Genomic DNA, 17425 nt, shown 5'->3' with positions numbered 1-17425 from the left:
TGTGCTGGATAAATTGGGGGAGATCAGAAGCGGAGGGATTTTTTTTAAGAGATGTCTGCAGTGGTTCAAGTGAGAGGTGATAAGGGCCTAAATTAAGACAGCGGCAGTGATAATAAGTAGAAAAGGCCAGATCTGAGACATATTTAGAAAACAAAAACCAAGAGGATTCAGTAACAGGCTATGGGCTGGGAGAGACCAAATTCAGGATGACTCCTAGATTTCTTGCTTGTCCACTGGATGGATGGTGCTACCATCAACTGATATTACGGGCTACAGAAGAAAAAGCAGGTTGGGGGAGGGGAGAAAGAAATAGAAAATGAATCGCATTTTAGACATGTGGAGTTTGAGGTACCTGTGGGACATCCAGGTGGAGATGTCCAGTAGGCAGGTGGAAATACGGGCCTGGAGCTCGGGGGAGAGGTCGGGGCTGGAGATATAGATTTAGGAGTCATCAGCATATAGGTGTTAGTTACAACCATCGGAGCAGATGAGAAAAAAGTGGCAGGCTTTTGGCTAAATCACCTGGGTAGGCTATTACAACATGAATTTACTTGGTAATTTTCAATTAACCTTGTGCTATGACAGATCTGGCTTGAGGAAAGAAGACACTTTACAGTTATTTCAAAAATATTAAAGCTGGTTCCATATCAGTTTCATCATAGAAATTTACCTAAGAATATGTGACATGAAGATCACCCAGGATTTTCTAAGTTCCAGCCTATTATAAAACCTTAGATAGTCTTGCATTAAAAACTCTCCAAAAAAAAACAAGAGAAAAGACAATGCAGATGACCCGCGCTTACCTTCTTGAGCAGTTGGTACCATCCAAGTTGTAGTTGCTGTTGCTTTTTTAACATTTTCCATCTCGCTCTCATCTGTAATAACTTCCAGGGCTCCAAACTCATTTACACGGAACTAGCAGCAACAGAAGAAAGAGGCAGAATTTATAAAAGTGTTCAGAACTGTCACCATTTAAAGGCTGGCACATAGAGTCTACATTTTAAGAGTTAATTTCAACAATTATATTCAGATAAGCCCCAATTATATCCAGATAAACTCACTACCACTATGAAAACCTTTGCATTTAACAAGTCTGGAATTTTGGGAAGAGGGTACAGAACAAGCGGCAAAGCACTTCTGAACGACACAAACCACCATCTTTGCACTGTCCCGTGGAGTTGCCAGCTCGCTTCTATGGCTCGCAATTTCAAATACTGTTTTTTTGGCTCAAGCTTTTTTTTTTTTTTTCTTCACATTTCATATTACAGTTTATTTAATAATTAAAGCTAGTAAAAGCAAAATTACTGTTTTCCCAGGAATCAACTTGTCTCACCCAAGTTTACCTAGTTCAAAGAGCAGGAAAAATTACCATTTTAGAAATTCTGACTTCTACATCCAATCTCCGTATTCCAAGATGTGAAGAAGGAAGGCTGAAGCGTGAGTCATGGGACCCCCCTCCTCCCTCCGCCCAGGCTCTGTATTTCCTTTCTTTCACTGCTCTTTAGAATTCTCCATTATAGTCATTCACTTCTAGTCCTCCCAAACAACTGGTAATATCTGAGAGATCTGAACAAGTCTACTAGCCCCAAGCCAAGTTTACTTCTAAAAAGTATAAGAGCATTTTGATTTCATGGGTATTCTGGACCCCAAATATTGAAAATTTCCTCTCACCTCATCTCATGGCAAGCCTCAAACCAAATATTCTTCTGCAATCTCATGGGCATCCTATGTGGAATCATACTGGGCATAATGTGTGGAAGGCTTTGAACCACTACCTGTGTGCAGGTGCCCCATCCTCTTTGAAACAGCTAGGTTGACTCACATTCATAAGAGTCAAAGTCATCCTGTATTCCTTCTGTTTTCCCATAAAACAGAATGACATAAGAGATCCACTAATTTTACCAGGGGACAAAGAGCTAGAAAGCTCAAAATTCAAAAGAATCATAAAACATTGGCTTAAAGTTTTTAGATACCTCCCAGAAATATATATGAACATGCAAATATGCAGTATTTAAAATGAGGCCTTCTATTTTCCAACCTAAAAATCTATTTGGTCAACATGCCAACAGAATGATTAATTTTATCAAACTAGGTTCAGGCTACAAGTCAGAAAAATCTTCAGCCAAATTTACAACTAATTATTCTTTCCACCCGGTGAAAACAGCACCTTAAACAATTTTCTGCACATGGTCCACAATTATTAAAAGCTTTCTAGATAGAATAAGTGACATAGTTATGGAAAGTGAAAATGTTTTCTCCCTATTCTATATTTCAGATACAAGTTCCCAGGTAGCATGCATATACTAAACCTGTGGATTCGCCTACAAATGTTAGTTTAAGAGGTGGTAAAAAGTCAATTGGGAAGGACTTGTTGGGAAAAAATAAAGTTTTAAATGATCAACACTGAAACCAGAATATTTGAAAATAAAGCTGATAGTACCATCTACTGGGCAAGAGTAGAAAAGTCAAGCCATCATGATTATTAATTAATGACGTTAAAAATGACGGTGGAAAATCAATTCTGAATGGAATTTTAAAAAAACTGGCATTAGCCCAGGTAAGTAAGTTTACTTTTATTACATGCTGATGTTAATTTAAGCTTTCTGATAAATATTAATACAAAATGTGGGAAACAGTACAAAACACTTACATTGCACAGAAAGTCTTCTGTGGTTCAAATTTCCAGACTGCTGCTAAACTACACCCTGGCATTTCAAACGCTGAGAAAGAGAGCGCAGCTGAATGGAATCTTCAAATCAAAATTCAGACCCGTGACACCTGGGAGTTTTAGGCTCACTTTTACAGTTAAAAGATAATGTTCCCACAGAACAACATTTAATTCCAGTTATCTCTTCCTTCTCCTAATAGTCACTGCCAGTAACTGACCTACGTCTAAGCACAAAGTAAAAATGCAAAGCACTTAGGAACACAGTTAACTCCTGTAAGCCGGGGACCCATGGATGGACTTCAGGGTTGATAAATCATATGAAATAAATGCAAAATTATGGTTAAGGGCAGACATTGATTTATCTGTGGATAGGGTTCATTAAGTTTAAAGGGATCCTATAACACGGGGGGGGGGGGGGGGGTCGGGGGGGGCGGGAACAGAACTCCTAAAGGAAAACAGGCAGAACACTGTCTGACATAAATTATAGGAATATTTTTGGGGGATCTATCTCCTAACACAGAAGAAATAAAAGCCCAAAGGGAGGCACCTATTTAAATGTAAAAGCTTTGCACAGTACACATCACTTTTGCACAGCAAAAGTAATCATCAACAAAAGGAAAAGATAACCTACTGAATGGGAGAAAATATCTGCAAATAATATGACCAATGGGGTTAACATCCATGTATCTAAACAGTTCATACAACTCAACACCAAAAAAAAAACAGCCCAATTAAAAAATGAGCAGAACATTTTCCCGAAAAAGACATATGCATGGCCAACAGACACATTAAAAGATGTTCAACATCGCTAATCATCAGGGAAATGCAAATCAAAACCAGTCATTGTATGTATCATCACCTCACAACTGTCAGAATGGCTGTCATGAAACTGGATACAAATAACAAATGTTGGCGAGGATGTGGAGAAAAGGAAACCCTCCTATACTTTGGTGGGACCGTAACTTGGTGTACTCATTGCAGAGAACACTATGGAAGTTTCTCAAAGACCTAAAAGCAGAACTATCATATAAGCCAACGGTTTCATTCCTAAGAATATATCAAAAAAACCAAAACACTAATTTTAAAACACAGATGCACCCCAATGATTATAGCAGCATTGTTTACAATGCCAAGATATGGATGCAACCTCAGTGTCCATCAACAGACGAACGGATAAAGAAAATGTCACACACACACACACACACACACACACACACACTGGAAAACTGCAGCAAAAAGAATGAGATTTTGCCATATGCAGCAACATGGATAGACTTGGAGGACATTATGGTAAGTGATACAAGTCAAGACATATGGTATATGGTATCACTCATATACGGAATCTAAAAACAACAACAAACTAGTGAATATAACACAAAGAAACATACTTACAGATACAGAGAACAAACTATTGGTTACCAGTGGGGAGAAGGAAAGGGGACAAGACAACAGGGGGGTAGGGCACTAAGAGTTATAAACTATTAGGTACAATATAAGCTATAAGGATATATTGTACAACATGGGGAAATATAACCAATATTAATAATTATAAGTAGACTATAACCTTTTAAAATTGCAAATCACTAAATTGTACACCTGTAACTTATATAAAACATTAACCTCAAAGTGTTTTTAAAGTATCCTATGATATGCTCAAAGTCTGAAATTGGTAACATTTTATGAATGGTGCTGGAACCATAGAAACTTGACAAAAATCACTTTTTTTTTTTTTCAGGTTATTGGTTCTTTTAAACTAGACACCTTAAAAGCAGTATAAAAAAAATAGCAACTGACTCCATTCTACAATCAAGAATGCAAAAATTACAAACTTTATAAAAGGGCTTTATAAAGCAAATCAAGCATATCAGTTGAGACTAACTTTTTCTGTTAGTGGATACATAGAGGTCAATCAGAAAACAATTATGCCAGAAATATTTAAGGGGTTGAGAAGGTTTACTTGTTTCTCTTGGCTTAAGCTACCTTTAATTCATTCTCTTCTTTATTTTTGTTTATAGAGACAAAGGATCTTTAGCCTATTTGTGCCTGTCTTTAATAACAGATCATTAAAAGACACTGCTGAGATTCCTCTTTTTATTACTCACGACATTGAAATAAATGTGAGTTCTACTTACCAGTCTGTTTTAAGGGCAAAGATATTTAGTAACTAAACTGTTCTGAACACCAATCAAGACAAGGCAAAACCCTGCACAAAGAGTGCAGTGAATTTTCCAGTTGGGTTTCTGCATCACTGCTGCTGGATCTTGCTCCCAGTTAAGTGGCAACTATTCTTTCGAGATAAGATGCATATCACTGTTGGGAGTGTACCGACATTTTACTGAGGGAAGCTGGAAGGCTAAATCCTTATGACACAGAGGAATAATTCTCTGTGGATCAATTCTGGAAATCGTATAAGAAGTTTAGGTAGAGAACTGCTTAGGGACAGCAAGCCCTACCGTGTATCTTTCCACTAGCCTCACCACTTAAGTTGCCTGCCTGCTCTTACAGCTGGCCCTGAGATATTAATCTACAAACACTGATATGCATTTTAAAAGAACAAATTAGACAACAGTAAAGTTTCCAAAGCTTGTTTAAGTGAAAATGTCTTGTTAGTGACTCCAAGAGGACCAGCAGACCCTTCCTGGTCTCCCCTATACTGGACTTGCTGATGCTGACCCCCTTTCTGAATGTCCCTCTCTCTCCCTTCTCCCATCCCCGTCCCAAAAAGTCCTCACAGACTCCTACCTCTTTTCAGACACCTGAAAGCTCACATGACATCTGTTTCCAAAACCCTCCTGATCCCTCCAGCTAACATAATACTGCCTCTAAACTGCTGTTAACATTTGCCTTTCATCTCTTTTGATATGAAAACATTTCTCTTGTTAGACTGAAGAATAACAGTGTAAGAGAATCCATTTTAAAATCAGAAAAGCCTGGTTTTAAGACCCAGTTCTACCAATAACTAACTGTCTGACCTTGAGCAAGTGACATTAACCACCCCAGGCCTCTGTTTACCTCATCTGTAAACTAACATCAGTGACAGAAACTGCCTCGAATGGGTTAAATAAGTGACTTAAAATAAAAGGCGTAGGGCCAATCCCTGATGGCTCAGTGGGTAAAGAATCCACCTGCAATTCAGGAGACACAGGAGACAAAGGTTCACTCTCTGGGCCGGGAAGATCCTCTGGAGAAGGAAAAGGCAACCCACTCCAGTACTCCTGCCTGGAAAATCCCATGGACAGAGGAGCCTAGCAGGCTACACAGCCAGTGGGGTCGCAAAGAGTCGGACACAACTGAGCAACTACGCACAAGAAACAAAGAGCTCACCAGAGAATAAGTTCTCTATTCTTTCTGCTGCTGCACCCGAAAAAGGAGCTTTTGCACGCTGCTTCCTATAAGGGTTGTTTAGCCCAGTGGGAATCGGGGAATGGGGACTCCAGCAACAGGGACCAGTAAAAAGAGACCAAGGTGTGAACGAGCTGACTGGGCTGGAAAGGAAAAGGGTGGCATGGAGATGTGAAACAAGATGCAGCTGGAGAGAAAAGTAATGGTCAAACCACCAAAAACCTTTCGTGGTGAACTTAAGGGGTTTGAACTTTATCACGAAAGGGACAGGAAACTGCTAAGGATTTTAAGCAGAAGAGTGATGTAACTCGATTGGCCAGCAATCATGAGGCTTTTACAGAGAAAAGTTCTTTCAAAACAGCAATAAACTGAAGCATATAAAAACCTGTTCCCATGAAAAGAAACTGACTTCTATGTATTTCCTGAATTAACTTCAGCTGGTTGTCTTAGTGATTACGCATTAGGAAAGCCACATGCCTTCATCCATTAAAAAAAAAAGGGAAGCTTCTAGGGTCAAATAGGCAAAGTATGATTCAGGAGAGTAAATTTCATGATTTACTTAAAGTTCTTTCCAATAACTTAATTGTGAAAAAATAAATTTCTCAATCAGATCTTCTAAGCCACTCAAATTTTAATATGGAGAGCAAGTGAGTCCTAAGCAATATAATCAACTGGTGAGTCTTTGACTCTCTTTGGATAAAAGGAGTTCTAAAGTAGAAAATGTTTTTTAAATTATATTTTAAGTGGGATATCAAACTGTCAACAGCACATAAAGTAAACTGGGTACATGGCAATTACCCAGGTAATTAGATGAGTCTAAAAGTCAAATCAAATAACCTAGTTTACAATACCCACTAAGTGGCTTAATTACCTGATTACCTTTATAAAAGTAATAGGTTAATTCCTAAAATCCATTGCTTAAAAAACCTTCAGGCAATCTGAATTTCTCAGGGATGGAGACGTCACTCTATTATCAAAATCTAACTGAAAAAAAATTATAGATTTCATCATCCACCTGACACACATACAAAAAAAAGCCATTCAGGATAAGGATAAAAATGTACAAGAAAAATAAGACTCTGAAACAATAAAAAAGGTAGTTTACATAATATACCATAAAGCAAGACAAGATAGAATTTGTTAATTTTTTTTACACATACTCTTTTTAATCCCTATAACCAGCTTATGACATAGATCCTATATCCCCATTTTACAGATTAAGATTATGAAGTTCAATTTAAAGAAAACTCATTTAGCTAATATGCAGTTGACACTATCAGAATCTCAAACAATTGTTCTTTCTCAAAAATTTCAGCACTCTATTTCCATCATATCTAATCTAGATGAACATTTGGAGAATGTTAGAGCAGATAAAATCCTTGGTATTCATTTAATTCCTTATTTTACCAAAGAGGAAATTGGCCCCAAAGAGATTAACTGACTTGTTCAAGGTCACAGAAAACACTAAAAACCAGATTGTCTTCCCAGATTTCACTAAACCTCACTGCAATATTTTTGTTAAGCTAAACTCAGATAGATATGTTGGCACACAGCACCTAATTAAACCAAAACCAACTAAAATCTAAGTATTTTTCCAACAACAAGCAGACTGTCCAAATCTCACCACTGAGGATCAACTAGAAAAGTTTTGGCTCCGGTACTTGTCAAGTAGCCACTAAAAGGGAGCAGATTCCAAGAAGTCAGTATTAGGGTGCATGAATTTGTAGTCAAGACAGGCAAGAAAGACAAGCATTAGCGAGGTAAGCCAAGAGACAGTCAGGGAGATCAGAAGTTCAAACACCTAAGTGACCAAGTACAAACACGAAGTCTAAAGGGCCACAGACAGGTTCAAGGTCCCAGAGATAGGATCAGAGCAAAAGCAAATTAGAAATGACAGGAGGGTGCTTGCACAACCCTGTTCCATGGGGCAGGAGGTGTGCTCCTGGAGTGGCTCAGGCGGGGGCGGGGGCTGCTGGGGAAAGGGGGCAGGGTGAGCACCTAGAAAAGAAGCGGACTGAAGCACTGCTCTCTGAAGAGAGTTCTCAGTTTTACAAAAGCAGTCTCATTTACAGGAAGCACCAGCTTCTGAACAAGTGATTATACAAAAATCCATATTCACAGTTTACAGTCTAAATAATTTAAGGGAGGTGAACAGTTCTGTTTATTCGGTATTTTAGCTTTATCCAGTTTTTACATAAAAAAACTAGGACACAGGGAGTGTAGCTTTTCAGTTACAAAGCCCGTCACTACAAAACATATACAAAGCTAGGCCTTCTAAGTCTACCAGTCTTAAAACTTATTAGCCATAGAAATCCTGAAACGATCTTCCTTGAAACTATACATTAATTTCTACAAAATGGGTACAGATTCCAGAAGGATTTCTTAGTTCCCCACCCCAAATGACAAAGGCGTCTGTCAATCCACCAGCCATGTATTGTCTTAAGAGGCAGAGGAACAAGAATCATACAAAACTATAGCCACTGTGCTTCAGTAAAGAATTCGCCTGCAATGCAGGAGACACCAGAGATGCAGATTCAATCCCTGGGTTAGGAAAATCCCCTGGAGGAAGGCATGGCAACGCACTCCAGTAATCTTGCTGGGAAAATCCCAGGGACAGAAGAGTCTAGCAGGCTACAGTCCATAGGGTCGCAAAGAGTCAGGCACGACTAAAGCAACTGACCACACCTACACACACCTATGCTTAATGCTTTTAATCCTTATGTCACATATGTGCTCAAATTCATTTTCATAATAAACACAAACAGATATACACACATATACAGTTGTATGCAATACAGACAACTTACCTTTAAGTCACTTCCTGGTAATGTACCTACTCCGTCCTTCCAATCCATAACACTGAATACATCAAATTCTTGACCACTTGTGCTAGAGGCGGATTCAGTCATGATTTGTTTTTTAACCTGGAAAAGGAAAAAAGGGCATAGTACCACATAGTCTATATGCAAATCAATTTTTATTTCAGTGGTCATTCCTTCAGTTTCCCTTAACTACATAATTTTCTTGGTCACAATGTCCCACATCCAGAGATTTAGAAATACCTGCTTCAGAAACATTTTTTCGAGTGTAATCTAAAGTACATTACGGGAGAAAATAAGTTCTAGTTTAAACAAAAAGTACCATGGTAAACCTTTGCCATTGTTAGAAAAGGAATTCACTGTTTCATAGCATACTCACTTAAAACAAAAAGTCTTGATCACATATGGATAGAATTCTTCACCCTCTAAGTTTTTTCTTTCCCCTCTAAGACTTTGAAAAGAGAGTAGATGTGCATAAAGGAGAGTACCCAATATAACATGTTGAAAAAGAAAAGAAAGGCCATTTAGATTTTTTTTTAAAAGATGAAAAGAACAAGAAAATTCAGTCTATTATTGAATGCCATCTACACTAAATTTGTCAATTAAGTCTGTTCTATCAACACAACAAATACACAGTATGATTGATTCAATAAACTTATTTATTTAACTTAATTGAAACAGGTGCCAAACTGATGTTCTTAGAAATAGGAAAACAGTCTCAAAATGTAGAGCAAACATAATAGGGCTATGTTAAGATAACCAGTTTGGGTAGCTACACTGTGATAATACTTTTAACTTTCTTTCATTTAAAAAAAAAATTCAAAAACAAACTTTTTCATCATCATATACCCACTTGTGGTAGTATTGATACTGTTACTCTGAGGCTGCTGTCTGTGTGGTATGGGATAAAACAAGTAAGTAGTTACATTGGTGTCACTGACAAGTGGTCAAAGATCAATGGGTCCTAAATCTGAATGGAAGTATCATTATGATTCCATGATGCACTTTGCTTTAGAAATATGCATATTTTCTAGCTTTGCCCAGACAAACTCTGGAAAACAACCACCTGTCAAAATTAATCGCCTAGTGTTCAGCCCGGAGAAGGCAATGGCACCCCACTCCAGTATTCTTGCCCGGAAAATCCCATGGACGGAGGAGCCTGGTGGGCTGCAGTCCATGGGGTCGCACAGAGCTGGACACGACTGAGATGACCTCGCAGCAGCAGCAGTGTTCAGACTGCAGTCTCTAAATGCCGTTTCTCCCAGGTCTTCCCAGAGAACGAGCTAACTGGCAGCAGGAAATATGCAAGATGAATCAGGAACATCTCATCAAATTAAAAAACAAGGAAGCTATCAAAGACAGAAGAGTTCATACCAAAAGGACTCAGAGACCAATCTGAAAAGGCTTCTGTTGGCCAAAGTAAGGATATTAGCTGCAGTGACTTGAAACATATCAAATAAGTTTAAATTATTATGAGTTCACGATATTCAAAACCAACCAGTCAAGAACACCCATTGATCTCCTTTTGAGAATACAAGGGAACCACTAATTCATCATTGGGAAAAAGAAATAAGGATTTATCCTGACTATATCACATGAGATCAATAAGAACTATATCTCAGGGAAACCAAATCATTGGTGAAAGGAAGCTTCCTTTTAGAAAAAAATTCTTGGTAATAAGAAGGAAAGATAAAACTGAAACATAACCATTTGCAACTTTTAAAATAATGGCTCTAGACCATGACCATCAATGCCTTCTAAGAATACCTACCAAGCCAACACCATCTATGAAGCAGGAAAAAATTACATCAAATCTGATGTGATCAAGTCTATTCAGAGGAAATACCATAGGCAAAAGAACATGTGAAATCACACCAAAAAGATTTAAGAAGCAAGATACGAGTTGTTCTGGGAATTTCAACAGGTCCAATAAGTCAAAATTATTTTCATAAAAATACCAGCACATTTTATGCTGATATTTATGCTGATGGGCCAAAGCAACAGTGGATAAACCTGCTGGAGCAGAAGCACCCAGCTACAGTAGGAGTCATTTCATTTTTCACCACCACACACTCACAGTCAACAAATGCCAGGTTCACTAAAGACCATCTCTGATGAAGTAAAATAATACACTGTATTAAGTCTTGATATTTGAATATATATCTTTTTAATATTCTGTCTGATGAAAGAGGAGTGTGCACACAGAGTTCAGGCATGCCAAAGTACCATGGCTGTCTCCAGGCAAGCCGAACAAGCTGTTTTTGTTTTTTTTCCTGTGGAATCCCACTTTTACTTTTAAAATGTTTATTCAAGTTTGGATATCTGGAAAATACACTGTCAAAAATAAATGAAAAGAGTTTGTCATGTGAAGGAAAACACTGACAGCATGTTACTAATGATACAGCTTGGACATTTTGGAAAACCTATATGTACCAGGATGAGCCTGACAGCTTCCCAATAGCTACAGACTTTTCCAAGGAGATGGATGGTGATATTCATGAATATGACCTTTAAGGATACTTAATAATGAAATATGTCATAACTCAGTTAGGCAGTATTTTCCAAACAACCAATGCTTAAAGTTACAAAATTATGCATGGTTAAAGGGTCCATTCAGAATGTAGGACAGGCCAATGTGATTTTAATGTAACAGAGTACAGAAAACTCATTGATAAGATTTCAAATCACACACTGCAACTAACCTTTAAGAAACTACCACATGTCAAGTTTTGGTATAATATTAAAGAATATCCATCATTAAATGAAAAACTTAAAATATTCCTCCCTTTTCCAACTCCATGCCAGTGTGAACGAGACCTTCTTCACATGCTTCAATCAAAACAATGTATTGCAACGGACTGAATGCAGAAACTGATGGGAGAATTCAGCTGTCTTCTATTAAACAGACATAACAGAGATTTGCAAAAATCTAATACAGTGCACTTTTCTCACCTTTTCTTTTAAATTTTGGAAATTATCATTATATTTCATAAAAAGTGTGCTTGTGTACACTTAGGTAATCAATTTACCATTGTTATAAGTAATAAATAACCAACATATTTTAATTTCTAATGCAGTAAATATTGATAAGTGTAACCTAAAAACAATAGGTCTTTGGTTTTTTCATTTTTTAGAGCATAAAGGAGACTTGAGACCCAAAAGTCTGAAAGTCATTGCTAGACAAGATTAGAAAGTTGCTTTCTGCACATACACAAAAAAAAAAAATTTTAAGGAATGATAAATAAGCAAACGAAATAGGAAATTTGAAATATAGATTGAGACATATTAACCAATCATATTCTGCATTTCATAGATCTTGTTTCAACCCTGATTTAAATTATTTAAAAAAAAGATTATTAGATAGGAGGGGAAATATGAATACCAACTATTTGATGATATTAGGGAAATACAGTTGCTTTTTTTAGAGAGATGATGATACATACTTTAAAGAGAGGAGGCCTTCCATGTATTTTTAGAGATACAAATCAAAACTGTGAAATGAAATGCTACAAGGTGAGGAAGTTGCTACAAATTAATTAAGCGGTAAAGTGGTGAAACAAGACTGGCAACATCCTGGAAACCTGCGAAGAGGAGTGAAGGGTCCAGAGTAGTTATTATACTACATTCTATACATCTTAAACACTCAACAGAAAGAAAAAAAAAACACAAAAACCTATATTTCTCTGAGTTATAATGTGAGCTATAAAGACTTAGCATTCATGTATGCAAGTTGTAAAGGCCTGAGAAGAATCCATCTAAGAAGCAGTAAAAATAAGAAATAAATTAAGATTCATACTGATGTTCTCTATGACTCCTACCTCACTAAATAAACAAAAGCAACGAACTTGACTTCCCTATTAAATAATGTAGGAGTGGCAACTTTTTCCTGATAGAGTGATAGTATAATTTTCCCCCTGGTGGATAAACGAGGAAAAACTTGAGTGATCTTTCAAAAAGAAACATTTTAAATTTATTAATTCAATCTCACCTTCTTCCAAAAAAGGATTCAAAGCATTAGATAATTTACAAACATTATTTCATTTCCTTCTTTCTCACAGAAAGATGGGTTCTATTATCCCTCTAGTTGATGCTGGAGAAACTGAGTTGCAGAGTTCAGTAACTCACCCAGTACCATATTTGGTGACACAGTCAGGACTGAACCCAGATCAGCCTGATTCCAATCCTGGTGTTCTTCTTCAGCCACTGTCTTTTCCTGTTTCAAAGTCTTATCCCCTCTGAGAATCTGGCTAAGGCTATTTTCCCTTATTTTACTTTCTGGAACAAGAAAATCTAGAAACCAGCTTACTAGGTTCCAAGCTTTTGATGTATATAGGATATAACATGTATCCTTTTAACAAAATACCATCAAATATATGCTTATTAACAAAATGTCACTGAGACACATATCCAACACATCGATTTCTGGACTTTTCCTACCTAAAAACCGTAAATGTTTGAAATTTACAGCAGCAAAATGCTGTCTGTGATTAGGAGGAGGAATAGAAAAATAAGAGAAATCTAAAAGCTATCACTGTACAAAGGCTGCTGCTGCTGCTGCTGCTGCTAAGTCACTTCAGTCGTGTCCAACTCTGTTCGACCCCATAGACAGCAGCCCACCAGGCTCCCCCGCCCCTGGGATTCTCCAGGCAAGAACACTGGAGTGGGTTGCCATTTCCTTCTCCACAAAGGCTACAGTAAATGTTTATTATATATTTTAGGAAATAATTAGTATATAAAACACTGGTAATGTTACATACTATACTCTGCCTGTAAGCACATATCTAACATTTATAAAAATTGTTTTCATCCATTATCTCATTCTAAGGTTTATGGATATTTTGTATAAAATATTATAGCATAAAAATATTCACTACCTTCCTTTCCTTCATCTAATTTTGAAGTCACTGGCTACTTTCATTATCACAAAAATTATGAACAGCTAGTATAGATTAGGCATTTTTTCCACCATCTCCTAATCAGGTAGAACAACCAGAAGCCAATATTATTTTAACAGAAGCTGTTTTTATGACACCTTTTTCCTCTTTTTCTGTCTTCTGTAAGTGTGTGACCTTGTATACAAACATACAGTCTTTTTACACCAACAAATTATGCTTCTAAGAGTTAAGCAAACTTTTTTAGTACTTATAAATGCTATCCTTTGTATTTTATTTAATTATCATCTGGCACTATCCCATCATCTCATGTGTAACCTGTACTCCACAGGCCTAAAAACCAGATAGGTTAAGTCACTCACCATTTAAGTCACAAGCAGTATTTCTCGTTGTGCAGAAAAGCACACTCCAAATCTCTTGTTAAGTCTGCTGAGATTTCCTAAGGCAGTACCTTAAATGTGTACCATGATGGGTCCTCTGTGTTATTAGCCAAGATCTACCATTTTTCTCCAGTTCATGCATGTTAAGTTGCTTCAGTCATGTCCTACTCTTTGAGATCCCATGGACTGTAGCCCGCCAGACACCTCTGTCCATAGGATTTCCCAGGCAAGGATACTGGAGTGGGTTGCCATGCCCTCCTCCAGGGGATCTTCCCAACCCAGGGATCAAACCCATGTCTCCTGCATTTCCCACATTAGCAGGTGGGTTCTTTACCAGTCCAGCCATTGCTGATATCGAAAAGGACAGCTTTGGATATCAGATATCCAGGAAATGCACCAATGCAGCTTCTGATTTCCACCCACCTATACTATACCTGACAATGGCTAAAATCAAGGGTACTGACACCCAGTGTGTTCCCTCCAATGCCTACAGTGGATGTCTCATCAATACTGTAGGTGGAGACCATTACTGCTGGCACCAATGCAAATGTATGATATTCTCAAAGTCCCTCCTATGTGAAACAGTTCACTTTAGTTTTTACTCTTTTTATTATAATTTCCTTGCATAACAATCTACAAAAGGGCTGGCTGACAGACTAAATGACATTTAACACAGAATTACCTCCTCTGAACAGCAATGAAACATGAATATTACCATATGTAAAACAGACCACTAGTGCAAGTTCGATGCATGAAGCAGGGCACTCAAAGCCTCAAAGCCAGGGCTCTGGGACAACCCAGAGGGATAGGGTGGGGAGGGAGGTGGGAGTGGGTTTCAGGATAGAGGGACACATGTGCACCCATGGGCAATTCATGTCGACATATGGCAAAAGCCACCACAGTACTGCGAAGAAATTACCCTCCAATTAAAACAAATAAATAAAATTTTCTAAAATTACCTCGTCTTTCTCTCCTCCTCTACCACCTGCCTCTAAACCAAAGCTGTGCAACTTGACTCTCCCTTGGAATCATTTATCAAATGGATATACTTCCCCAATCTCTCATGCAAAGAAATTCCTGGGAGCCCTGGCTTACCATGTACCACCAGGAAGCTAGAAACATTAGGTGGTAATGAAATTAATTGATATACTGTATTAAAAAAAATCCTATAAGAATATGGAGATGTGGGCACTCTCATACACTATGGTGGCATTATTGACTGAAACAACCTCCACTCTATGGAAATGAATTTTCAAGAACATATCCTCCAATTCAGCCCTTCTACCTCTAGAAATTTATCCCATAGATACTTGCACATGTGTATAAAAAATGTAAAAGATGATTCATGGACTATAGCACTGCTTGTAATGTCAAAAAACTGGAAACAACCCGACTGTCCTTCAGTAAAGGAAAACTGTGCTGCTGGTGCTGCTGCTAAGTCGCTTCAGTCGTGTCCGACTCTGTGCGACCCCACAGATGGCAGCACACCAGGCTCCCCCGTCCCTGGGATTCTCCAGGCAAGAACACTGGAGTAGGTTGCCATTTCCTTCTCCAATACATGAAAGTGAAAAGTGAAAGTGAGGTCGCTTAGTCGTGTTCGACTCTTAGCAACCCCATGGACTGCAGCCTACCAGGCTCCTCTGCCCATGGGATTTTCCAGGCAAGAGTACTGGAGTGGGGTGCCATTGCCTTCTCCCGTGGTACATCCATACAATAGTATAAAATACCACTATAGAAAACCATGAGGAAACTCTTTACATTCTGATACAGATAAAGCTCCAAGATACAATCAATACTACTAATTGTACATAGGTTATAAAAACAGTGTGATACAATTTGTGTAAAACAAACAGGGCATATATCAGTATGAATATTGCTTATATATACATAGACTATCTTTACAAGGATTTGTTAAAAGCTGGTTAACACTGCCTGCCTCCAGGAAGAGGCAATGGTAGGCTGAAAGACAGCTAAAGGATGGGAACCTACTCTCTGTGGCCACTTTAGCACCTGTTGAATATTTAAATGTGTATTTTTTTAATTAAAAAATACATAAAAATATATTTTAAAATTCTATTTCATATTTATTTAAAATACGCTAGGTCATGAAAGGTGCTTCTCCTTACAAAAATATTTAGCTTCTTATTGGTGTCAACAATTGAAGCCATAGCCTGGAAAGCATTAGTGGAAACGGACGTCCCCAAAGCTCTTGTGTAATTTAGCTAGTAGGTATTTAACTACATACACAAACGTATCAGCCCCACAGACGGATGGAAAGAGAAAGGGTTGACTGAGGGTTCACTTCTCCACAACTCAGGTATCACAAACAAACAGTAGATCCCTGGCATTCACAGACTATGTTGATTTCTGCCATTCCTGAGTGACGGCTGAAGCTCCCACATTTAGTACTTTGCCGTTTTGCAGAGACAAGATTCTGAATCACACACACTATAAGCTGAGGGGCCCGGCCAAGGTCCAGGTGTGCTCTGAGTCACAGTGCTGTGTCTGAGTGCTACAACCACTGTAAATAAAGTGATAACAACTCTGCTTCTGGTGAAGAAATGAAACAAACAAAATGAACTGCTAGTTGATTCTATTGTTGACAACAGACCAAGGAGAACATGGAAATGTTTATGAAAGTGATAGGTCCCAGCCACAAAACAGACGTTTCAGATAAATTAAAGGCTGAAATGTCAAATGCAATGATGACTCAGACACATTGTGTGAACAAAAGTACCGAACGCTCCAAAAGGAAATAAGTAGAAAAGATGTGTGAATTTGTTTCAATAAGTGCTCTAGACAGTACAAAAATTGCTCATCAAGTAAGATAAGTAGTTAAGGTCTAGAGAGATCATTTACATTACTCTTATACTTTAGCAATCTGAAGGGAGGAATTATGTGCTACAACGATTTTTTTTCAGGTTGTGGACTGGCAATGGTCATGGGCTATATCCATCATAAATGTCAAAAATCTACTGTATCTTATTTTGGCTGGAGATAAACAGAGTCCTTCATAATCCTCTCTTTATATGATTCCTTTGCTCACATCTGCCAGGAGAGGATAAAATGGTCGCTCAGAGTTGGGGGTAGAGACGCCCCAGGCGTGCACTTGGATAGCACATTCAAGGTGAAGAGGCTGCCTGGGGCTGAGATGAAGGGAAGATAACAGTCCCTTGGAAGATAAGCCACCCAATCTGGTAGCTTCAACACAAACTGAGACAGTGGGCCTTGCCTAGAAACCAAAAGTCTGGATCTACAGATAACGTCAGTATTAAAGATTACTAAGAAAGGGTACTAACTGCAGCCTGGCCAGTCCTGCTCAAA

General features: G+C 38.1%; 1 protein-coding gene across 15 annotated transcripts in view; it reads right to left on the bottom strand.

Moving 5' to 3' along the window:
- The window catches only part of L3MBTL3 (L3MBTL histone methyl-lysine binding protein 3), a 103261-nt gene that overhangs the window by 72054 nt on the left and 13782 nt on the right, over positions 1 to 17425 (bottom strand). For 8 of the 15 annotated variants that reach the window (XM_069598362.1, XM_069598367.1, XM_069598368.1 and 5 more), the window contains exons 3-5: positions 8818 to 8934; positions 804 to 915; positions 353 to 427 (exon numbers count right to left, since the gene is read on the bottom strand). In XM_069598362.1, the coding sequence (XP_069454463.1) occupies positions 353 to 427; positions 804 to 915; positions 8818 to 8919 (289 nt within the window). In that variant the 5' untranslated portion in view covers positions 8920 to 8934. The remainder of the gene's footprint in view (positions 1 to 352; positions 428 to 803; positions 916 to 8817; positions 8935 to 17425) is intronic. The other 7 variants (XM_069598369.1, XM_069598376.1, XM_069598374.1 and 4 more) reach the window with 1 other exon arrangement.

The sequence above is a fragment of the Ovis canadensis genome, chromosome 8 (assembly GCF_042477335.2).
Source record: "Ovis canadensis isolate MfBH-ARS-UI-01 breed Bighorn chromosome 8, ARS-UI_OviCan_v2, whole genome shotgun sequence".
Lineage (NCBI taxonomy): Eukaryota > Metazoa > Chordata > Mammalia > Artiodactyla > Bovidae > Ovis > Ovis canadensis.
Note: the sequence above shows the minus strand (reverse complement) of the source record. Positions and strands in the feature narration are given on the sequence as shown.